This window comes from Phocoena sinus, chromosome 16 (assembly GCF_008692025.1).
Source record: "Phocoena sinus isolate mPhoSin1 chromosome 16, mPhoSin1.pri, whole genome shotgun sequence".
In the NCBI taxonomy this organism is placed as follows: Eukaryota; Metazoa; Chordata; class Mammalia; order Artiodactyla; family Phocoenidae; genus Phocoena; species Phocoena sinus.
Window position 1 is genome coordinate 37,017,544 of NC_045778.1, and position 25,141 is coordinate 37,042,684.

Below are 25,141 nucleotides of genomic sequence, written 5' to 3' on the forward strand. Positions count from 1 at the left end.
CTATCTTACCCCTAGGTTCTTCATGACATTTTTTTCCCTTAAATTCCATATATATGTGTTAGCATATGGTATTTGTCTCTTTTGATGGTTTCTATTACTTTGTTGAACATCTCATTTTGTTGATACATTTTTCTCCTGAATTTCATGAAGTTGTGTGTCTATGTGTGTTTCTTGAATTTCACTAAACTATTTTAAGAGGATTATTTTAAATTCTCTCTACAAGAGTCCATAGATCTCTTTTTCTTTAGAGAGTCTATTCATTTCTTTTCATCATCTCATGTTTCCTTGATTCTTCATGGTCCCTGATTTGCTGCATTGGTATGTGCACTGGTCTTTGAGTAAGCAGTCTCTTCTTCCCTTCTTGGACTCTGTGGTCCATGGTGTTGCTTCATCTTCACATATATATTCTGTGATTTTCACAGTGAATTCTTGCCTGTTGATAGTCCTCTAGCATGTAAGTGTGGAAGGAAACCTGATCATGTCTTCAAAGTATTCTTTAGGAGGGATCTGAAAAATTGGGAGGTGTGTCTGTGTCATCAGAAGAGCTGATGGGAAATTGGGACCCTGCAGTTACCTTAATATTATGAGAAATATTAAGGTACAAGAAGGGAACTTACATTTCTGAAGGAGGTAGTAGGTTTGAGGACCTTTTGTTGACAGTGCCTTGGAGATTACATGGGTGGTGGCCTTGGATGTTAACCTACATGTGGTCAGCAGTTTACAGAGAATTCTCAAGTGTGGCAACCCCATGTCCTGGTATCCAGAGCTGAAAGGCCCAGTCATGGTTTCTTCTAACACCTTGGTCCTCACTGCACATTTCTTGATGTCTCTGAGCTCATCATCCTCTCCCTCCCTGGGGCAGAGGAGGAAGACATTAACTACTGGGCCCCTGAGTCTTTACAAGTGACCTGGCCCTGTTCTGAGCATACTGTAGCAGTTACTATCACCCTCAAGGCACCCTGTAGAGGAGACACCATTATCCATCTTTTCAGTGAGAATTTGAAGCACAGGGAGATTAAGTAACTTGCCCAGAAGATTAAGTAACAGCAAGTGAGTAATGGACACCAGACTATATTCATACATCAAAGATATTTTGGGCTTTTTGGAAAGAGCATATTTTGGCTAAAACCCCACGTATCTCAACCCATGGTGACAGATGAAGACCTGTCTGTGGGGAATGAGACTCATCATGTCTACATCCACAGGACACCAGGGTGCTTTGTCCTGGCAGGAGCAGTATAGCTGCATCTCATACGGTGGAGCAGTGCTCACCACGTAACAAACTCTCTTGCCAATCGACAACAAATCCCAACTCCTTTTGACTGGAAACCCAAACACAATATATGTGTCCAATTCAGTACAAAAGGGGCTCTTAACAATTTTGTGTTTTTGGTGCTTTAGATGTTGGGCTACGGGGGTGGGAGTGACAAAGTACTTCTGCAGAGCTTCCGGGCAGTACGAGGGATCAGCGGCAGCATCCTGGTGAGTGACTGAGAGCATATGGGTGGGAGATGTTGACCATGTGAACAGCAGCTACTGAGGGGGAAGCACTCCTGGCTGGGTTGAAGGCAGATCTTTGGGCCGCGGAACATTTGTGTGCAGTGGGGATTCATTAAGGTGAAGTTGATGCACCTCCCCTGTGTGAAGAAGAGTAGAGAGAGAAGGTCACTGAGAAGCCATTGGAATTGGGAGCAGAAGGCTGTGGTTTCCTTGGCTCAAGGGGATTAGGCCCAGTACCTGTCAGGATCCCCAGGGTGCGCCTTTGTTGATGCCCTTCCTCTCCCTAGGTGCCGGCCTCCAGGCGGCGCTCCTAATTCTAGAGTCTGTTCAGATATTGGACATCTGCCCTTCCTTCCCTATGGAGCCCCGTTGTTCTGACTCTGGACTCCCTTTGCTCTGGTGTTGAACTTGCCTGCTCCCCTCTGCACTGGGAGCCTGGTTAGCAAGGACAAGGGCGTATTGCCACTGTAGCCCCAGCATTGCCCAGGCTCTCTTGGTGAGTGTGTGCCGAAGGGATGGGTTCTCACTACAACCCTCAGGCTGGGGTTGAGTCCGCAGTGCAAGGGCAGGTGACGGCACCCTCAGATGGGTGATGGGCTCTGGAGGCAGCAGCACATACAGACCCCTTGGTTTGGGTAGAGATTGATGCAGACCCTTTGGGACACCATAATCTGTCTGCAGCACCACAGGGAGGTGGTGAGCACACTGACCAGCTGACAGCATCTCTGGGCAGCCCTGGACTGGATCTGTCAATGGGACTCCAGGACCTCTGGACTTTGGGTTATTCGGACTCACCTGGACACTTTCTTAGCCTCAGCAAAAATTGACCTAGCATTCTTCATAACTGCATTATTTGTTCAGTGGCATTTTATTATTTTATCCCTGTTTTTGTCAAAAAAAAAAGGTAAGGCATAGAGCGTTTCAGAAACTAGACTAACTTGGCAGATTTAGTAACAGGTTGAAGTCAGTACTTTCCTACAGTCACTCCTGAAAATGCCAAAGGGACCTTTCCCCATCCCTGCACAGTGTCCCGCAAAGCAGATTTCTGTGCCCTATATTGTCAGATCCAAAATGCCTCCTTGTATCACAGACATGACCTAAAGCCTCTACACAGGAGCTCGTGTAACTAGAAGTGCCCATTCATTCATTCATTATCAGAGGGCTCAGTGTGTGTGGACCACATGCAGTGGAACAACTGGATTTGGTGCCCTTGCAACACTCTGACCTGCAGGACTGGTGTGCCTCTGTCCCCCACACCCTATGTGGTGACACTGGGTATCTTGTGAACATCTTGACCATTGGGTTGATGAGGACAGTACTTGATTTCGAGCCTTTCAATTCACCAAGCCCTACAGCCCCAGGCCATACGCACTGGCTGTTTCCTCCGTTCGGAAGGACCTCTCTGGATTTATTTTTATCAGTTATTTCTCAGCTTAACTGTCACTCTCTCACAGATTCTGATCTGGCCAAACAGGCACTCACTGAGATATTCATGACTTTCAAGTGTCTAGAGAGCTGTCTAGAGACAGGTGGAGAATGGGGCTTCTGTGCAAGCAAGGCTGGGACTCAGAGCTCGATTCAGACCCAGAGCCGGGAGCCCAGCTGCAGAAGGAGCCCCGACACCACTGTCACCAGACGGTGTCTCTGCTGGGTGTGAGCATGCCTCAGGTGTGTCACCAGCAGTGTCCAGAGGCTTTCAGGCCTGTCTAGAGTTTCCAAACGCCCACCTGCCCATCCACCTAGAGCCAGTGTTTTCCTGATTCAGTGAATGTGGTCAGTACAGACCTCACTACAGATGTTGGGACTGCAACATCCTCCAGGCCCCTGGCCCGGTCTGTACAAAAGGTCTGATAATGGGGACACCCAGGAATATGATGCCCAGGCAGGTGCTTCCCAAGAGAACCAGGAGCAAGGCCCTCCTCGGATCTGGAGGCCTGAGAAGGACAGGTCTCTGATGGTTTGGGGGTAACCATCATGAGACCATGAGTGCTGACCCGAATGGGGGGCAGAGCAGTGAGAAGGGTGGAGCCAGGCTCAGAATTAAAGTCCCGCTCTGCTTCTCCCATCCTTTTTGAGCTGGGACAAGTCACTCAGCCTCTCTGTGGGTCACACCTGCCTCCATAGAGCTGGGATCTACCAGTACAGTAGTATCTACCTGTACATTCACTGGGAGGATTAAAGCAGTGAAAGCATGTAAAGTTCTTGAGCAACTGACCCACAGAAAGGACACAATAAAATTATCTATCATTATTATTATTAAATAACAAGGATGACAAGTGGAGAAATTGGGCTTCTCCCCACTGTCACAGGCACTGACACAAGGAGGGCATCTTTACTACCTGGTAAAACCAGTCAGTGTTGACCAGACAACATTGGGGAGGGGGTGTCACCATGTCCTCCGCCACTCCTGCAGCTGAGTGAGCAGCCCAGGAGGGTCTCATGGTTGGGGTGCAGCCAGCAGTCCCACAGGGTCAGGTAGGCAGTGGGGAGGGACGATGGACAGGAGTCCAATAGGCCTCTCCAGCCCTTTTTGCTTAAGATTGGAATTGCTGGGCATTGCTCTGGAGAAGAAAGGTCCTGACATCCTTGAGACGAGGACGCAGGGGAAATGCACGGGCACCATGTTGAGAATCGTCTGGAGGCTCATGAGCTCCAGGTCTCCACGCCTTGGACGTTCCTCTCGGCAGATGCCCGGAGAGGGCTCTCTGACCCACAGTGCCGGAGGCAACTGTCAAGGGCAAGCAAGCAAGACCCCAGCCCACGGGGAGCATCCCTGTGCCCTGCTTACCATGTCCCTGGGCGGACACCACATCAATGGCAGCTGGCTGCAGTGCTGGACAAAGTCATAAAAAGTATCCAGTTTTTCCTGAAAAGCAGATGTGGTTGTGAGGAAGATACAGGCACAGACGCTGCGTCCAGATGGGTGGTGTCCCCTCTGTCTCCCATGGCTTCCCAGGGCTGTGTCCCCACAAACTGGCTGAGACAGCACTGCAGCCATCACCTGGGGCAGTGGGCTTAAAAGCCTTCTGTGTTTTTTGGGAGCTCGTCACTGTCGGTTACAGATTGTTTTGGGTTCTGGAACAAATCGGTACTTTTGGTGTAGGAGGAGAAGTCGGGGCTACTTTTGAAAAAAGTGTCAAAGTTTGGAGGAGACATGCAGTAGCCAAGGAGAGGTCCTCAAGGAGAAAGGTGAGGGGGGCATGGAGACTGGGCAGGAGCTTGAAGAAGAGGGAAGAGGGCCTGCTTTTGGGGGGCTCAGAGGGAGAAGGCAGGGAAAAGTCCCAGTCCCTGCTCAGGGGGAAGGGTCCTGAAACGGGGGAAAGAGAGAGATGCGGAAACCAAAGAACCGGTGAAAACGTGGATGTGGTGTGGGCGGAAGGTGGGGCCGGGCCTGAGGCAGGAACGAGTCCCTGGCAGGTGCTTCCTCCCTCTCTGGAAGGTGAGCTCTGGCTTGTCCGTGCCCTCACATTGACTCTCAGGAGAGATGCGGGGCCCGCCCTCCGGCTGCCATTTGAAGCTCCCAGGAGGACCAATGGATCCCACAGCGACAGAGGCAGGACCAGGGGGAGGAGGGCAAAGCTGAACCCAGAGATGGTGGGGTCTTCCTTCCTCAGACCCGCCACCTGGGACCCTCTCCGTCCCTGTCTTCTCTCAGCCCTCTGCCAGCTGGGGTCTCAGTCACTTGGTGGAGGGAAGTGACTCCCCCTCCTCCATGTGGCCCTTGTCACCCCATCTCAGGGGCCTCAAGGACAATGCAGTGAGCTCTCTCCCTCCCTCACTGAGTAGACGGGAGTCATAGGCACTCCCGGGTAGTTTAATGCTGGTAAGATCTTGGCTCAGATGTTTCTTTTCTTTTTCATTTTTTTTCCCCTGACTGGTGTGTGTCTGTTTGTCGTTATATGTTTTCAGTCATGCAGTTACTGGCCAGTGAAACCCGGGAGATTGCCAGAGCTGATGACAATCTCTGTGAGAATCAGGAATTGGCTGACTGTGAGTCAGCCCCCAACATCCAGAATCCTGGGCCCATCCCAAAGCGAGGTCCCTGGTGCTGGGACTGCCTGGAGGCAGGGGGCACCTGAGCCTTCAGCTCTTTGTCCTCCCCTGAGCCATAGGGTCGGGAGGGTCTCTGGTTTGTCTCTGTCACCGAGAGGTGGGAGACCAGAGCCCATAAAGCTCATCTCCATCCAAGCCAGGTGTTTTAGGCCCAAGTCTGTGTGCATTGACCTGGCTCCCCCTCCTCCAAACCTCCAGCCTTGAGGGGCTCATCCCTCCCTTCTTAAGGGTGCTTGTCACCTCCATCTGTTTTATCCTGTCTTCTTGGCACCCACAGCAGGAGACAATCACCCTGGTCTGTACAGGGCATGGTTTCTAGAAAGAGAAAAAAATTGCAGGCTTTCTTGTCTGGCAGCTCCTGGGTGCAGACACATGACATCTGTTGCCTGGGCTCCTGTCAAGTACTGGCCAGTCAGCCAATGTTTGTTGGAGAATCAAGGACAAATGGGCAGTGCCCGGCACGTAAGAGAGTGGCCTCCATGTGAAAAACACACCAACTCCTTTTGGTTTGCAAAGATGGCTCTTCTCCAAACATCAACAAACTCTATCCTGTCCCCTTGGTTCCTGGCAGCCACTCTTGTAGGAAAAGCTGGGTGTGAGGCTGTGCCATGGGACGGAAGCTGGCAGGGGTGTGGGCATTAGCAGGTGACAGGGCTGTATTCACCCGACTCTGGCAGATCCAGCCTTCCCAGGCCACACTGCAGCCAGTGTAGACATCAGCCTGGGCAGTGACCCTGTTTCCCACCAGATCTCAGGCCCAGGTCCTCCTGCCTCGACGTGGCACCCCTACTCTAACTACTTCTTATGGGCCCTGGGTTGGGCCCCTACCCTGGGTCAGCGCCAGCCTCCTCACCTGATCCTTGGTCCCTGTGCTCACCTGAGCTGTGCCTCCCTCAAAGCTCAATGCCCAGTAAGAGTCCCTCCTCCCTCCTCAGCTCCCCAGGCCCTAAAGGCCAACCCTGTCACGACCCTCACCCTGACATGAGCCAGGGACGAAGACCAAGGAAATGGAGCCCAGCATACATCAGAGCCTCGGGAGGGGACCAGGTCCCTGAAACCTGAGGATCCTTCTCCAATTGCTTGCACCAGTCTTGGGAAGGATCAGTCTACAAAGAGTCTTTTGGGAATTGAGAAAAAGCCCATTTATATCAGGAGGGATCATAGCTGTTTCTGAAATAGGCTACCCCATCTTTCTGATTCAGTGATAAAGGCCCTGGTTGAGGCTGTCTTCAGAGGTGGGGAACCGTGTTGTCCGGGTGACATTTTGTGAGTCTCAGGTCCTCTCTGGGGTCCCTCCCTGCCCTCTGTCACCCTCTTCTTTCTGCCACCTCTCTCTGCCCAGGTAGGTGGGAGCTGGAGGGGCGGGGGAGGGCATCTCCCCATACATGTCAGAGGGCCTCTCTCTGCAGGTCAGTGTGTGCATCAAGTATGGTGACAACATCACAATGAAACACACCACTTACTTTTTCTGGTTTCTGGGCTGGTGGTGGCTCCTTGACGATCTAGGATGTTAAAGAGACATAAACACTGGCTGGAAGGGGCATGGAAGGCGCTGGCTCAACTATGCAGACAGGAGAGGACCCTGCTCGTCAGCAGCAAGGGATCAAACATGGGCTTTGGGGTGTCAATCTAGGTGCCTCCCTGAGCCTCAGGCTCCTCAGTCATCAAAGGGGAATCGGTACCTCCGTGGAGGGTCAAGGGGGAGACAGGCAGACTAAGGCCCCTGGTCCCTGGTAGAGTTTTCAGCCGCAGCCCTGACATCATATGAAGACAAGAGAACACTCCCCACACCCCTCCTCCTCTCCCCTGCCCTCCCTCCCCCTGCAGCCCTCCCTGCCTCCCAGCCCTCAGGGATGACAGTCCACCTCCCTCTCCCCCACCCGGCTTTCTCTCCTCACTTCTCGCCCTTTGCAGAAATCTGACCTGCTGGCTTCTATGCTGCCTTGCTTGTCCTTTCTCAGCTCTGCTTGTTCCTCCTCTTCACCCACCTCTGGCCTGTGTCCTTGCAAACCCAGCCGGCCAGCGCCTCTGCCTTCCCTCCCACCCAGGGCCAGTCTCTGTCCTTTATCATTATCAGGGCACCTGCCACACCCTCTGAAGGTGACATTTACCCTCAATGCCCCCCAGCTACCAATACCAGACCAGACATGGTGAGCGCCTGTGGGCTAGGGTGGTGGCTGCTTCATTTCTGCCCCTCTGTGCCCAGCATGGGGCCCTGCACATCCTGGTGGCTTAGTGATGACTGATGAAGGAATGACGGAAAGCACCAGAGATGGACAGGGATCCATGCTGTTTTCAAAGGCACAGCTGCCCCCAGGGTTAGCATCCTCCTGGCCAGCATCCTTCTCCCTTTGGGCCATCAGTGCCCTTGCAGACCCCTCTTTGTCCCGCAACAGCAGAGATTCCTGGGGCCTTGGTCTACCTGAGTCCTTCAGAAGTCTGACTGCTGTGGGGCAGCCCTGGTCTCGGGAGGCCTGGGGTCCTTTTGACCCAGGGGCTGGGACACTCCATAGGCCGCCTCCCTGTGAAGGTGAAAGCATGAAGCAGGTGGCCCCCTAGAAGCTGGCTGTATCTATGCCCGGGATGGGAAGACAGAGTCTGTGCCTTGTTTGCTAGTGTGAGGACCCCAGAGCTGATGGAACCCGGCCACAGGCAGGATCATGGGGCAGGCATGGGGCTGGTCCCTCAGGGGTCGGTGAGGGCTGGACCAGGCTGTGCGGGCAGGGGTCACTCACCCTCTTGCAGCAGCAGATGCAGACAAGCAGCAACGGTATCACGACCAGGGACGGGATGAGTGTAGGGTACAAGAGAGGATTGTTGGCAGCTGGGCTCTGGGTGACAGCCATGGGCACTGTGGTCTCCTCTTCTGTGACAACTGTAGTCGCTGTGGTTGTTGTGACAACTGTAGTCACTGTGGTTGTGACAACAGTTGTCACGGTAGTTGTGGCAACAGTTGTCACGGTAGTTGTCATGGTGACAGTGGTAGGCACTGTGGTCTTCATTGTCATCGTTGTTGTCATCGTCCTTGTTGTCGTCCTCCTGGTCGTGACAGTGGTAGGCACTGTGGTCTTCGTCGTCATCCTTGTCGTCCTCCTGGTCGTGACAGTGGTAGGCACTGTGGTCTTCGTCGTCCTTGTTGTCGTCCTCCTGGTCGTGACAGTTGTAGGCACTGTGGTCTTCGTTGTCATCCTTGTCGTCCTCCTGGTCGTGACAGTTGTAGGCACTGTGGTCTTCGTCGTCCTTGTTGTCGTCCTCCTGGTCGTGACAGTTGTAGGCACTGTGGTCTCCGTCGTCCTTGTTGTCGTCCTCCTGGTCGTGACAGTTGTAGGCACTGTGGTCTCCGTCGTCCTAGTTGTCGTCCTCCTGGTCGTGACAGTGGTAGGCACTGTGGTCTCCGTCGTCCTTGTTGTCGTCCTCCTGGTCGTGACAGTTGTAGGCACTGTGGTCTCCGTCGTCCTTGTTGTCGTCCTCCTGGTCGTGACAGTTGTAGGCACTGTGGTCTCCGTCGTCCTTGTTGTCGTCCTCCTGGTCGTGACAGTTGTAGGCACTGTGGTCTTCGTCGTCCTTGTTGTCGTCCTCCTGGTCGTGACAGTTGTAGGCACTGTGGTCTTTGTTGTCCTTGTTGTCGTCCTCCTGGTCGTGACAGTGGTAGGCACTGTGGTCTTCGTTGTCCTTGTTGTCGTCCTCCTGGTCGTGACAGTTGTAGGCACTGTGGTCTTCGTTGTCATCCTTGTCGTCCTCCTTGTTCTGACAGTGGTAGGCACTGTGGTCACTCTGGTTGTAGTTGGGACAGCTGGGGGCTCCACAGTCTCATTCTGTGCGGGGCACAAATGCCAATGTCCTGGGGTTGGCCTGGGTGATCTCCTCCCGTGAACCCAATATCCACTTCCCACACCAGACCTCACAGTTCCCCTTCTCCTCTGGTTGCCTCATCCAGAGGGATCACAGTGGGGAGAGGAGATCATGGCTGGTACCCAGAGAGCCACTGTGGAGCCCTGGGCCACAGACCCCAGCACTGGCCCTGTTCCGCAACTCTCCCCAGGGCCCAGTCAAGGAAGCCCAGTCCTCCATGCAGTGACAACCCAGCCCTCACTGCCTGCCTAGTATGACATACAGGGGTTTTATGAGGACCACAAAATGCTACGACACACAGATGGGTGAGGGAGGGGCTTTGGGGCCCCAGAGAGGTGTGGATGCAAGAGCAGAGGCAGGACACCCTGCTCACCTCCCCGTAGCCTCCCTCCCCTACTTCCCCGCTCTGCAACCTCGGGCCACGCTGACTAAGCACGGTCACAGCTGCTCCCACCCTCCTGACCCCTATGCCGGGGACCCCGACTTGGAGGGCCCAGGTGTCCTAGAGGCTCTGGACCCTGTCCCCTGGCACACAGTGCCGCAGCCTCTCCCGCTCACCCCGGCTGGAATCCAGGATGGAGCCTTGAGCTCCCCACCACAAGGCCGAGGCCAGGGGAGGAGGCAAGCTGGGTCCAGGGTGGGCAGAGCCTCAGCACTGTTTCTGGACTCTGATTAGAGCTCGAATTGGTCCCTTCCACATACTTTCAATGATACTTGGTTCACAGAGAGGGCAGAGTTTCTGCAGGACCTGGGCAGCTGCCTGAAACCTCGGTGCTCTTTGTAGAAGAATTTGCAATGAATTTTACCAACCTGATGAAGGGCTAAGGAACCTGTCTGGCTGTGAGGTGCTGCCCGAGATGCCTGTCTCATAAGCTACGTGCTCTGCCTTCCCCAGGGACTTTGCTCCCCTCACCTCATCTCCCCAGGATGTCTCTGCCTCCATCCACTGAGGGAGGCTCAGGCTTACCTTCTCATTCACACAGTCCTTGCTGGCAATTTTCATGTCTTCGCCTGTGAAGGTGACACCATTGTTCAGGCTGTAATCAATTAAGACCTCCCTAAAGCACAGAAAGTTAGAGGGTAACCACCAGATTGAATAGACACAGTTCTTGCGCTTGACTCAGTCCATAGCACACAGCTCTCCTCATGGAAATGACTTTGAACATCAGCCCATTCAGGGCTACCAGAGAGCAGACAGCAGGGGTAGGGGACGTTCATCCCCAAGCACCATGAGATTGAACTCTTCAATGAGGGCTGACCAGGCAGTGAGGAGCCCTGCATGGGGTCAGATTGCCCTCAAGACCAGGAGCGAAGTGACCAGGGATGGCTGTATGGTGGCACCATCCCGACTCCTCTGTACACGGTATGTTGGCTTCACTCGGAAAAGCTGCCTGGAGCAAAGGTACCAGCCCTGGTGCACACCATCTCCCCACATCCTGCCCTCCTCAGCAGAGCCTGGGCCACCGTGGACCCCTGAGCACCTCGGGGGATTCTCAACCAGGGCAGGTGCGGAGGATGCCTGAGCCCTCCCAGAGACAGACATGTGCTGCCCCAGCAGTGGTGGCTTCTGATATTCTTGGCTCAAATGGCCCCCAAGCGTAGTACTTACTGTCCAGCCTTGTCAAATGTATGTCCTGGGCAAATAAATTTTTCTTGATTCAAAAAGGTGGGTGTTTTATCTAAAGAAAACCACGTGAGAAGAATGTCAGTGGACTTGTCCACCCATCCACCCCTCTCCTTCTGCCTGCCTTGGAAGCAGACCTGACACTTTGGCAGAAACAGCTTCTCTTCTCTGCCTTCTTCTGACATGTACCATGTGTCAAGTGCTGTGCAGAGCTCTGGTATTTTGGTGTTTTAAACTTTATTTAAGTACAGTTGATATACAATATTCCCTAAATTACAAGTGTACAATACTGTGATTCACACTTTGTAAAAGTTGTACTCCATTTATAGTTGTTATAAAAGGCCCTGGTATTTAATGGGAACAAGGCAAGCAGAGGCCCTGCTCTCAAGGACCTGACAGTTGTGGGACTGGAGAGGGAGACAGACAATAAAGTAAGAAACAATGAACAAAATAAGTGCCGGAGTGAAAAGTGCAGTGACATCAGAAAGCAAGGGACGGGATAGAGAAGGGAGGGGAAGGGACAGCTGCTTAGGAGCAGGTGACCTGCCCTGTCTTTTAGAGACTCAATTTCTCTTTAAGAAAAAGTGAAATATTTATACAGGACATGATTGGATGTCTGGGATTTGCTTCACAATAATCAATGGTGAGAGTATCATCAAAACCAGATTGGCCAGGATTGGTAATTACTGAAAGTAGGGGAAGGCTGCTTCAAGGGCATTAACAAGTTTTGCTACTTTTGTATGTTATTGAAAATTACCCGTAAAGATAAGTTCTCACTGCTGCGGTGTTCCTGGAGTTGAAACCAGATGAGGGGAAAGGCAGGGAAAAGTCTGGGGAAGATGGTCTGGGCTGTGGGAGCCTGTTCCAAGGCCTGAGGCATAATTAGCTGAGCTTGTTGTGGGAAAGACGTGAGTGAGGAGCGGGGGCGGGGCCTCGTGGGCCCTGAGAAGGGGTTTGGGCTTTATTCTAAGTGCAGTGAGCCTGTCGCATGGCTGGCCAGGTTCGGGTAAGTTTGGACACAGAGGTAGCAGGGCCTGCAGGTGGACTGGATGTGGGATGAGAGCAAAGAGGAGTCAAGGACGATGTGCTGGTTAGTGAGCAGAGCGCCTGGGTGGGTGGTGGTGACATTTATGGACACAGGGAAGCCTGAGGGGAACAGGGCTTCTGTGTTCGTGCTTGTTCTGTAACTTTATGGGAGCTGGGAGGTGGCACTCCGGAGGCTCAGACAGTCCGTAACTAGTAGCTGTGGAACCTTCTCCTCTCCTGAGCCCTAAATCTTTTCACACCCTGACAGTGGCCACAGGTCAGGCCTGTTCCACACAGATGGTCCCCTTCCACGTGACCTATTGGCTATAACTCAGTTCTCAGATTAGCTACGAACTTCTGAACTGTGTTCCCCTTCATTGGTACTGATATAGAAACTAATCACCAGTTACATTTAGGGGGAAGGATTTGTGCCTGAGGGTTAGGGTGATTGGGATTAGTGTGAAAAAATCACAAGGAAATGTGGTGTAATCTCCATAGTATTCACAGAGCAGGGAGAGTGAGGTGATGGCAGACACCTCGCATACAGAGGGCCAAGGAAGGCACGGTTGGCTGCAGAGGAGCTTTCTTTTTTTCTTTTCTTTTTTTTTTTTTTTTTTGCGGTACGCGGGCCTCTCACTGTTCTGGCCTCTCCCATTGCAGAGCACAGGCTCCGGACACGCAGGTTCAGCGGCCATGGCTCACGGGCCCGGCCGCTCTGCGGCATGTGGGATCTTCCCAGACCGGGGCACGAACCCACGTCCCCTGCATTGGCAGGCGGACACTCAACCACTGCGCCACCAGGGAAGCCCTCTTTTTTTTTCTTTTAATTGAAGTATAGTTTTTTTTTTTATATATAATATTATACTAGTTTCAGGGGTATAGCACAGTGATTTAAAATTTTTAATAGATTATACTGCATTTAAAGTTATTACAAAATATTGGCTCTATTCCTTGTGCTGTCCAATATAAACTGTAGCTTATTTATTTTATACATAGCAATTTGTACCTCTCAATCCCCTACCCCTGGATCTTGCTCCTTCCTGCTTCCCTCTTCCTGCTGGCAAACACTGGTTTGTTCTCTACATCTATGAGTCTGTTTCTGTTTTGTGATATTCAATCATTTATTTTATTTTTTAGATTCCATGTGTAAGTGATAACACAACAGTATTTTCTTTCTCTGTCTGACTTATTTCACTTAGCATAAATACCCTGTAAGTCCATCCATGTTGTTGCGAATTATAGAACTGCATTCTTTTTTATGGCTGAGTAATATTTCCTGAGTAATATATACCACATCTTTTTTTTTTTTTTTTAAATGTACATTGCCTCTTCTGTTTGATTTTGAGCTCCTTGTGAGCCTAGACTACATGTTTTGGGTTTGTTTTTATTTTATTTTATTTTATTTTCTAAACATCTTTATTGGGGTATAATTGCTTTACAATGGTGTGTTAGTTTCTGCATTATAACAAAGTGAATCAGTTATACATATACATGTGTTCCCATATCTCTTCCCTCTTGCATCTCCCTCCCTCCCACCCTCCCTATCCCACCCCTCCAGTTGGTCACAAAGCACTGAGCTGATATCCCTGTGCTATGCGGCTGCTTCCCACTAGCTATCTACCTTACATTTGGTAGTGTATATATGTCCATGCCTCTCTCTCGCTTTGTCACAGCTCACCCTTCCCCCTCTCCATATCCTCAAGTCCGTTCTCCAGTAGGTCTGTGTCTTTATTCCTGTCTTACCCCTAGGTTCTTCATGACATTTTTTATTCTTAAATTCCATATATATGTGTTAGCATATGGTATTTGTCTTTCTTTTTCTGACTTACTTCACCTGTATGACAGACTCTAGGTCTATCCACCTCATTAAAAATAGCTCAATTTTGTTTCTTTTTATGGCTGAATAATATTCCATTGTATATATGTGCCACATCTTCTTTATCCGTTCATCTGATGATGGGCACTTAGGTTGTCTCCATCTCCGGGCTACCGTAAATAGAGCTGCAATGAACATTTTGGTACATGACTCTTTTTGAATTATGGTTTTGTCAGGGTGTATGCCCAGTAGTGGGATTGCTGGGTCATATGGTAGTTCTATTTGTAGTTTTTTAAGGAACCTCCATACTGTTCTCCATAGTGGCTGTACCAATTCACATTCCCACCAGCAGTGAAGGAGTGTTCCCTTTTCTCCACACCCTCTCCAGCATTTATTGTTTCTAGATTTTTTGATGATGGCCATTCTGACTGGTGTGAGATGATATCTCATTGTAGTTTTGATTTGCATTTCTCTAATGATTAATGATGCTGAGCATTCTTTCATGTGTTTGTTGGCAGTCTGTATATCTTCTTTGGAGAAATGTCTATTTAGGTCATCTGCCCACTTTTGGATTGGGTTTTTTTTTGTGTGTGTGATTGAGCTGCATGAGCTGCTTGTAAATTTTGGAAATTAATCCTTTCTCAGTTGCTTCATTTGCAAATATTTTCTCCCATTCTGAGGGTTGTCTTTTGGTCTTGTTTATGGTTTCCTTTGCTGTGCAAAAGCTTTGAAGTTTCATTAGGTCCCATTTGTTTATTTTTGTTTTTATTTCCATTTCTCTAGGAGCTAGGTCAAAAAGAATCTTGCTGTGATTTATGTCATAGAGTGTTCTGCCTATGTTTTCCTCTAAGAGTTTGATAGCCTTACATTTAGGTCTTTGATGCATTTTGAGCTTATTTTTGTGTATGGTGTTAGGGAGTGATCTAATCTCATACTTTGACATGTACCCGTCCAGTTTTCCCAGCATCACTTATTGAAGAGGCTGTCCTTTCTCCACTGTATATTCCTGCCTCCTTTATCAAAGATAAGGTGACCATATGTGCGTGGGTTTATCTCTGGGCTTTCTATCCTGTTCCATTGATCTATCTTTCTGTTTTTGTGCCAGTACCATACTGTCTTGATTACTGTAGCTTTGTAGTATAGTCTGAAATCAGGGAGCCTGATTCCTCCAGCTGCATTTTTCGTTCTCAAGATTGCTTTGGCTATTCGGGGTCTTTTGTGTTTCCATACAAATTGTGAAATTTTTTGTTCTAGTTCTGTGAAAAATGCCAGTGGTAGTTTGATAGGGATTGCATTGAATCTGTAGATTGCTTTGGGTAGTAGAGTCATTTTCACAATGTTGATTCTTCCAATCCAAGAACATGGTATATCTCTCCATCCATTTGTATCATCTTTAATTTCTTTCATCAGTGTCTTATAATTTTCTGCATACAGGTGTTTTGTCTCCTTGGGTAGGTTTATTCCTAGATATTTTATTCTTTTTGTTGCAATGGTAAATGGGAGTGATTTCTTCATTTCACTTTCAGATTTTTCATCATTAGTGTATAGGAATGCCAGAGATTTCTGTGCATTAATTTTGTATCCTGCAACTTTACCAAATTCATTGATTAGCTCTAGTAGTTTTCTGGTAGCATCTTTAGGTTTCTCTATGTATAGTATCATGTCATGTGCAAACAGTGACAGCTTTACTTCTTCTTTTCCGATTTGGATTCCTTTTATTTCTTTTCCTTTTCTGATTGCTGTGGCTAAAACTTCCAAAACTATATTGAATAAGAGTGGTGAGAGTGGGCAACCTTGTCTTGTTCCTGATCTTAGTGAAAATGCTTTCAGTTTTTCACCATTGAGGATGATGTTTGCTGTGGGTTTGTCATATATGGCCTTTATTATATTGAGGAAAGTTCCCTCTATGCCTACTTTCTGCAGGGTTTTTATCATAAATGGGTGTTGAATCTTGTCAAAAGCTTTCTCTGCATCTATTGATATGATCATATGGTTTTTCTCCTTCAATTTGTTAATATGGTTTATCACATTGATTGATTTGTGTATATTGAAGAATCCTTGCATTTCTGGAATAAACCCCACTTGATCATGGTGTATGATCCTTTTAATGTGCTGTTGGATTCTGTTTGCTAGTATTTTGTTGAAGATTCTTGCACCTATGTTCATCAGTGATATTGGCCTGTAGTTTTCTTTCTTTGTGACATCCTTGTCTGGTTTTGGTATCAAGGTGATGGTGGCCTCGTAGAATGAATTTGGGAGTGTTCCTCTCTCTGCTCTATTTTGGAAGAGTTTGAGAAGGATAGGTGTTAGCTATTCTCTAAATGTTTGATAGATTTCACCTGTGAAGCCATCTGGTCCTGGGTTTTTGTTTGTTGGAAGATTTTTAATCACATTTTCAATTTCAGTGCTTGTGATTGATCTGTTCATATTTTCTATTTCTTCCTGGTTCAGTCTTTGCAGGTTGTGCATTTCTAAGAATTTGTCCATTTCTTCCAGGTTGTCCATTTTATTGGCATAGAGTTGCTTGTAGTAATCTCTCATGATCTTTTGTATTTCTGCAGTGTCAGTTGTTACTTCTCCTTTTTCGTTTCTAATTCTATTGATTTGAGTCTTCTCCCTTTTTTTCTTGATGAGTCTGGCTAATGGTTTATCTATTTTGTTTATCTTCTCAAAGAACCAACTTTTAGTTTTATTGATCTTTGCTATTGTTTCCTTCATTTCTTTTTCATTTATTTCTAATCTGATTTTTATGATTTCTTTCCTTCGGCTAACTTTGGGGTCTTTTTGTTCTTCTTTCTCTAATTGCTTTAGGTGCAAGGTTAGGTTGTTAATTTGAGAAGTTTCCTCTTTCTTAAGGTGGGCTTGTATTGCTATAAACTTCCCTCTTAGAACTGCTTTTGCTGCATCCCATAGGTTTTGGGTCGCCGTGTCTCCATTGTCATTTGTTTCTAGGTATTTTTTTATTTCCTCTTTGATTTCTTCAATGATCACTTCGTTATTAAGTAGTATATTGTTTAGCCTACATGTGTTGGTATTTTTTATAGATCTTTTCCTGTAATTGATATCTAGTCTCACGGCCTTCTGGTCGGAAAAGATACTTGATACAATTTCAATTTTCTTAAATTTACCAAGGCTTGATTTGTGACCCAAGTTATGATCTATCCTGGAGAATGTTCCGTGAGCACTTGAGAAAAATGTGTTCTGTTGTTTTTGGATGGAATGTCCTATAAATATCAATTAAGTCCATCTTGTTTAATGTATCATTTAAAGCTTGTGTTTCCTTATTTATTTTCATTTTGGATGATCTGTCCATTGGTGAAAGTGGGGTGTTAAAGTCCCCTACTATGAATGTGTTACTGTCGATTTTGCCTTTTATGACTGTTAGTATTTGCCTTATGTATTGAGGTGCTCCTATGTTGGGTGCATAAATATTTATGATTGTTATATCTTCTCCTTGGATCGATCCCTTGATCATTATGTAGTGTTCTTCTTTGTCTCTTCTAATAGTCTTTATTTTAAAGTCTATTTTATATGATATGAGAATTGCTACTCCAGCTTTCTTTTGATTTCCATTTGCATGGAATATCTTTTTCCATCCCCTTACTTTCAGTCTGTATGTGTCTCTAGGTCTGAAGTGGGTTTCTTGTAGACAGCATATATATGGGTCTTGTTTTTGTATCCATTCAGCCAATCTGTGTCTTTTGGTGGGAGCATTTAGTCCATTTACATTTAAGGTAATTATCGATATGTATGTTCCTATTCCCATTTTCTTAATTGTTTTGGGTTCGTTATTGTAGGTGTTTTCCTTCTCTTGTGTTTCTTGCCTAGAGAAGTTCCTTTAGCATTTGTTGTAAAGCTGGTTTGGTGGTGCTGAATTCTCTCAGCTTGTGCTTGTCTGTAAAGGTTTTAATTTCTCCATCAAATCTGAATGAGATCCTTGCTGGGTAGAGTAATCTTGGTTGCAGGTTTTTCTCCTTCATTACTTTAAATATGTCCTGCCACTCCCTTCTGGCTTGCAGAGTTTCTGCTGAAAGATCAGCTGTTAACCTTATGGGGATTCCCTTGTGTGTTATTTGTTGTTTTTCCCTTGCTGCTTTTAATATGCTTTCTTTGTATTTAATTTTTGACAGTTTGATTAATATGTATCTTGGTGTATTTCTTCTTGGATTTATCGTGTATGGGATTCTCTGTGCTTCCTGGATTTGATTAACTATTTCCTTTCCCATATTAGGGAAGTTTTCAACTATAATCTCTTCAAATATTCTCTCAGTCCCTTTCTTTTTCTCTTCTGGGACCCCTATAATTCGAATGTTGGTGTGTTTAATGTTGTCCCAGAGGTCTCTGAGAGTGTTCTCTGTTCTTTTCATTCTTTTTTCTTTATTCTGCTCTGCAGTAGTTATTTCCACTATTTTATCTTCCAGGTCACTTATCCGTTCTTCTGCCTCAGTTATTCTGCTATTGATCCCACCTAGAGTATTTTTCATTTCATTTATTGTGTTGTTCATCATTGCTTGTTTCCTCTTTAGTTCTTCTAGGTCCTTGTTAAATGTTTCTTGCATTTTGTCTATTCTATTTCCAAGATTTTGGATCATCTTTACTTTCATTATTCTGAATTCTTTTTCAGGTAGACTGCCTATTTCCTCTTCATTTGTTAGGTCTGGTGGGTTTTTATCTTGCTCCTTCATCTGCTGTGTGTTTTTCTGTCTTCTCATTTTGCTTATCTTACTGTGTTTGGGGTCTCCTTTTTGCAGGTTGCAGATTCGTAGTTCCTGTTGTTTTTGATGTCTGTCCCCAGTGGCTAAGTTTGGTTCATTGGGTTGTGTAGGCTCCTGGTGGAGGGGACTAGTGCCTGTGTTCTGGTGGATGAGGCTGGATCTTGTCTCTCTGGTGGGCAGGTCCACATCTGGTGGTGTGTTTTGGGGTGTCTGTGGCCTTATTATGATTTTAGGCAGCCTCTCTGCTAATGGGTGGGGTTGTGTTCCTGTTTTGTTTTGTTTTTTTTGCTGTATGCGGGCCTCTCACCATTTTAGCCTCTCCCGCTGCGGAGCACAGGCTCCGGACGCACAGGCTCAGCAGCCATGGCTCACGGGCCCAGCCGCTCCACGGCATGTGGTATCTTCCCGGACTGGGGCACGAACCCGTGTCCCCTGCATTGTCAGGAGGACTCTTAACCACTGTGCCACCAGGGAAGCCCTGTGTTCCTGTTTTGCTAGTTGTTTGGCAGAGGGTGTCCAGTACTGTAGCTTGCTGGTCGTTGAGTGAAGCTGGGTGCTGGTGTTGAGATGGAGATCTCTGGGAGATTTTCACCGTTTGATATTATGTGGAGCTGGGAGGTCTCTTGTGGACCAGTGTCCTGAAGTTGGCTGTCCCACCTCAGAGGCACAGCACTGACTCCTGGCTGGAGCACCAAGAGCCTTTCATCCACACGGCTCAGAATAAAAGGGAGAAAAAGTAGAGAGAAAGAATTCGTAGAAGTAGGAAGGAAGGAAGGAAGGAGGAAAGAAAGGAAGAAAGGAAGAAAGGAAGGAAGGAAGGATGGAAGAAAGGAAGAACGGAAGAAAGAAAGAAGGAAAGAGGGAAAGAAGGAAAGAAAGGAGGGAGGGAGGGAGGGAGGGACGGTGGGTGGAAGGAAGGAAGGAAGGAAGGAGGGAAGGAAGGAAAAAAGAAAGAAAGAAGATAAAGTAAAATAAAGTAAAGTAAAATATAATAAAGTTATTAAATTAAAAAATAATTATTAAGAAAAAAACAACAACAGACGGATAGAACCTTAGGACAAATGGCGGAAGCAAAGCTATACAGACAAAAGCTCACACAGAAGCATACACATACACACTCACAAAAAGAGGAAAAGGGGAAGAAATCATAAATCTTGCTCTCAAAGTCCACCTCCTCAATTTGGGATGATCCGTTGTCTATTCATGTATTCCACAGATGCAGGGTACATCAAGTTGATTGTGGAGATTTAATCCGCTGCTTCTGTGGCTGCTGGGAGAGATTTCCCTTTCTCTTCTTTGTTCTCACAGCTCCCAGGGGCTCAGCTTTGGATTTGGCCCCGCCTCTGCGTGTAGGTCGCTGGAGGGCGTCTGTTTTTCGCTCAGACAGGACGGGGTTAAAGGAGCCGCTGATTCGGGGGCTCTGGCTCACTCAGGCCGGTGTGCGGGGGGAGGGAGGGGTGCGGAGTGCGGGGCGGGCCTGCGGCGGCAGAGGCCGGCGTGACGGTGCACCAGCCTGAGGCCCACCTTGCGTTCTTTCCACATCTTTTTTATCTCTTCATCTGTGATGGACACTTATGTTGCTTCCATATCTTGTCTATTATAAATAATGCTGCTGTGAATGTTGGGGTTCATGTATCTTTTCAAATTAGTGTTTTTTTTTCTTCAGATATATATCCAGTAGTGGAATTGCTGGATCATATGGTAATTCTATTTTTACATTTTTGAGGAATCTCCATACTGTTTTCTCTAGTGGCTGCACCAATTTTTGGTGCAATACATTCCCACCAATACCCCAGTATACTGGGGTTCCCTTTTCTCCACATCCTGGCCAACATTTGATCAGAGCCATTTCGACAAGTGTGAGATGATATCTTATTGTGGTTTTGACTTGCATGATTAGTGATGTTAAGCATCTTTTTATATAGCTGTTGGCTATCTGTATATCTTCTATGGAAAAATGTCTATTCAGGTCTTCTGCCCATGTTTTAACCGGTTTTTTTTTGATACTGAAGTGTTTGAGCTATTTATATATTTTGGATATTGACTCATAAGTCATATCATTTGCAAATATTTCCTCCCATTCAGTAGGTTCTCTTTTCATTTTGTCAATAGTTTCTTTTGGTGTACAAAAGGTTATAAGTATAATTTGGTCCCATTTGTTTATCTTTGATTTTGTTTCCTTTGCCTTAGGCGACAGGTCCAAAAAGGTATTGCTACAATTTGTGTCAAAGAGTATTCTGCCTGTGTTTTCTTCTAGGAGTTGTATGATTTCAGGTATTATAGTTACATCTTCAGTGCATTTTTTTAATTGGAGTATAGTTGCTTTACAATGTTGTGTTAGTTTCTGCTGTATAGCAGAGTGAATCAGCTATTTGTATACATACATCTGCCCTTTTTTGTATTTCCTTCCCATTTAGGTCACCACAGAGCACTGAGTAAAATTCCCTGTGCTATACAGTTAGTTCTCATTAGTTATCTATTTTATACATAGTAGTGTATATATGTCAGTCCCAATCTCCCAATCCATCCCACCCTGCCCCTTCACCCCTTGGTACCCATACGTTTTTTCTCTACATCTGTGTCTCTATTTCTGCTGCGCAAATAAGTTCATCTATACCATTATTCTAGATTCCACATATATGTGTTAATATACAATATTTGGTTTTGTCTTTCTGACTTACTTCACTCTGTATGACAGTCTCTACGTCATCCACGTTTCTGCAAATGGCACAATTTTGTTCCCTTTTAGGGCTGAGTAATATTCCATTGTTTATGTGTACCACATCTTTATCCATTCCTCTGTTGATGGACATTTAAGTTGCTTCCTTCTCCTGTCTATTGTAAATAGTGCTGCAATGAACATTGGGGTGCATGTTTTTTTTTGCAGTACGCGGGCCTCTCACTGTTGTGGCCTCTCCTGTCGCAGAGCACAGGCTCCGGACGCGCAGGCTCAGCGGCCATGGCTCACGGGCCCAGCCACTCCGCGGCACGTGGGATCTTCCCGGACTAGGGCATGAACCCACGTCCCCTGCGTCAGCAGGCGGACTCTCAACCATTGCGCCACCAGGGAAGCCCTGGGGTGCATGTATTTTTTGACTTATGGTTTTCTCCAGGTATATGCCCAGGAGTGGAATTGCTAGGTCATATGGTAGTTCTATTTTTAGTTTTTTAAGGAACCTCCATACTGTTCTCTATAGTGGCTGTATCAATTTACATTCCCACCAACAGTGTAAGAGGGTTCTCTTTTCTCTACACCCTCTCCAGTATCTACTGTTTTAATGCAATTTTAGATTTTTTGGTATATGGTGTGAGGAAATGTTCTAATCTCATTCTTTTATGTGCAGGGTGTCCAATTTTCCCAGCACCACATGTTGAAGAGACTGACTTTTCTCTATTGTATATTTTTGCCTTCTTTGTCATAGATTAATTGACCACATGTGCATGAGTTTATTTCTGGGATCTCTCTACTCTTCTGATGATCTATGTGTCAATTTTTGTGTCATTACTCTGCTGTTTTGATTACTGTAGCTTTGTGGTATTGTCCGAACACAAGGAACACAATACCTCTAGCTTTGTTCCTTTTTCTCAAGATTGCATTGACTATTAGAGTTTTTTTGAAGTTACATACAAATTTTAGGATTACTTATTCTATTTCTGTGAAAAATGTCAGGGCTTTTTTTCCTAGGAATTGCATTAAATTTGTAGATTGCTTTCGGTAGTATGGACATTTTAACAATATCAATTCTTCCAATCCATGAACAAGACCTTTCTTTCAATTTATTTGTATTTTCTTCACTTTCCTTCATCAATGTTTTATCGTTTTCAAGTATAGGTCTTTCACCTTCTAGGTTAAGTTTATTCCTAGGTATTTTATTCTTTTTGATGCAATTGTAAATGGGATTGTTTTATTAAATTCACTTTCTGATATTTTATTGTACAGAAATGCAAGAGATTTCTGTATATTAATCTTGCATCCTGCAACTTTATTGAATTCATTTATTAGTTTTAATAGTTTTCTTTGGTGGAGTTTTTTGTATTGCTTTCTGAATATAGTATCATGTCATCTGCAAATAGTGACAGATTTACTTTTTCCTTCCAATTTGGATGTCTTTTATTTCTTTTTCTTGTCTGATTGCTGCGCTTAGGACTTCCAATATATCTTAAATAGGAGTGATAATAGTGGGCATCCTTGTCTTTTTCCTGATTTTAAAAGAGAAGCTTTCAGCTTTTCACTGTCAAGTGTTGTGTCATCTGTGGGTTTGTCATAAATGGCTTTTATTAAGTTGAGATATGCTCCCTCTATACCACCTTTGATAAGAGTTTTTTTAAAAATCATGAATGAATGTTGAATTTTGTCAAATGCTTTTTCTGTGTCTATTGAGATGGTCATGTGATTTTTATCCTTTTTTTGTTGTTGCTGTTGTTAGTGTGGTGAATTATATTCATTGATTTGTGGATATTGAACCATTCTTGCATCCCTGAAATAAATCCCACTTGATCATGGTGTTGATCCTTTTTTATATATTGTTGAATTCAGTTGGCTAACATTTTGTTGAGGTTTTTTGCGTCTATATTCATCAGAGATATTGGCCTGTAATTTTCTTTTTCTGTAGTGACCTCGTTTACTTTTGGTATCAGGGTAATGGTGACCTTATAGAGTGATTTTGGGAGTGTTCCCTCCTCTTCAATATTTTCAAATAGTTTGAGAAGGATAGATATTAGCTCTTCTGTGTAGAATTCCCCTGTGAAGCCATCTCATCTTGGACTTTTGTTTGCTGGGGGTTTGTTTGTTGATTACATATTCAATTTCAATACTAGCAATCAGTCTGTGCAGCTTATCTATTTCTTCCTGATTCAATCTTGGAAGATTATATGTTTCTAGACATTTATCCATTCTTTCTTGGTTGTCCAATTTGTTGGCCTATAACTGGTTGTAATATTCCCTTATGACTTTTTGTATCTCTGTGATATCAATTGTGATTTCTCCTCTTTCACTTCTTATTTTTTTAATTTCGGTCCTCTTTCTTTTTTTCTTGATGAGCCTGGCTAAAGGATTATCCATTGTCTTTATCTTTTCAAAACAGGTCTTGATGTGCTGGGGGATTGATTACTTCATGGCTTTGCATATGAAGGGAGAGGTTACCAGGCTTCCATCCAGGTCTCTCCCTCCACTTGTCCACTTTGCCTCTATCCTTACAGTGTCTACAGTGAGTGGGCAGCAAGGGCTTTGACGGCTTGGTTGGATGAAGGGAATGCAGTGTGTTGTGTGATAGTTCTTACTTGGAGGCACCAAGTGGGTTACTTACCATAGACTTTGCTGAAGCCCAACTTATATCTGCAAACGATTTCATCCTTTCTTTGTTGATCTAGGTCAGTTGTAAAAAATGTCACTTCGTAGGCTTCTGCAAGGGTAACATCCAAAGGTCTGTGTTAGGAGGGGCTGAGGGCTGTCTTCCCTCTGATCTCACAGTTACAGAAGGTCATCCAAAACTGAACTCCCAAGTGACTCCTATGAGGAAGCAGCTCTGTCTGAACCAGTATCTGTGTACCTGCTGTGCCAGATCCTCTCCTGGTGTCACTGAGGGTCCACTCTGAGGCTGCTGGACTGGGCTTTGAGCACTCAGGCTGCTACTACAAACCTCTCTGAACTGTTGAGCACATTAAAAGACACCCAGTCTCCTACCCTCCATAGGGGCGAACCCAGGCCCTGAAGTACCACAGTCTTCCCTAAGAGGTACAGGCAGTGCTCTCCACCATAAATGAAAGAGGAGCCCAGACAACACAGGCTGAAGACAGTCCTGACCCTTGTCTGAGCTGAGCACACAAGCCTGGGTGTCTGTGGCGCTTTTTGACACTAGGGGGTCTGCTCCTCCTCCGTGTCTCTCTCTCTCTGCCTATGGCAGGCTGGAGACCCCAGGAGCAAGGCCAGGACCTGGGTGAGGCAAGGAGGAGGTGAGGACCCTACACAGGAGAATCCCCCATGGAAGGTGAAATCCTGTCTCAGCTGTGGTTCTGAAGTTGGCAATGAGTGCTCTGCCCCTCCCTCTTCCTGCCCCTTCATGTGCCTCACACAACCCCCCACGCCCACCACAGAGATTCACCAAGCACTTTCTTAGGCCCAGGTGGGAGACACTGATAGGCAGTTCTGGGCCATAGGGGCTCCCCAGGCTTCTGGGTCCCCACTGGTGCTTCCTGACAACTGAAACAAATACTAGGGGATCCAGAGAGGGTAGCTAGAGTGCCTGGCCCCTGGAGCTGGCCAGGATAAATGCAGATCTTCCTGCTGCTAGTCCATGGTCTTTAGCCTGCACCCCTGCCTCCTGGCCTAGGCCGGCTAATGCCAATCCCAGATACTTGATTTGCGCAAGGTCAAGTAACTTGAGAAATATTCCTCAGAAATGCCAGCACAGCCTCGGACCTGGCAGTGCTGATTCGTCCTGCTTCAGATCTTCCTGTGGTCACCTCAGATCAAGGTGGAGTTTACAAATTCTCTTTTGAAGTAAACAGATTCTTGGGCTGTGGACTGAAGCTGGCCTGCTAACATGTTTTGATAGG

General features: G+C 46.5%; 1 protein-coding gene across 1 annotated transcript in view; it reads right to left on the reverse strand.

Annotated features, from left to right (window-relative positions):
• Positions 1–1,051: 1,051 nt before the first annotated feature.
• LOC116742023 (anthrax toxin receptor-like) overlaps positions 1,052–25,141 on the reverse strand; it is a 41,457-nt gene continuing 17,367 nt past the window's right edge. The window contains exons 9-13 of the mRNA XM_032609287.1: positions 23,893–23,988; positions 11,015–11,084; positions 10,373–10,463; positions 4,289–4,366; positions 1,052–1,637 (exon numbers count right to left, since the gene is read on the reverse strand). Of these exons, the coding sequence (XP_032465178.1) occupies positions 1,410–1,637; positions 4,289–4,366; positions 10,373–10,463; positions 11,015–11,084; positions 23,893–23,988 (563 nt within the window). The 3' untranslated portion in view covers positions 1,052–1,409. The remainder of the gene's footprint in view (positions 1,638–4,288; positions 4,367–10,372; positions 10,464–11,014; positions 11,085–23,892; positions 23,989–25,141) is intronic.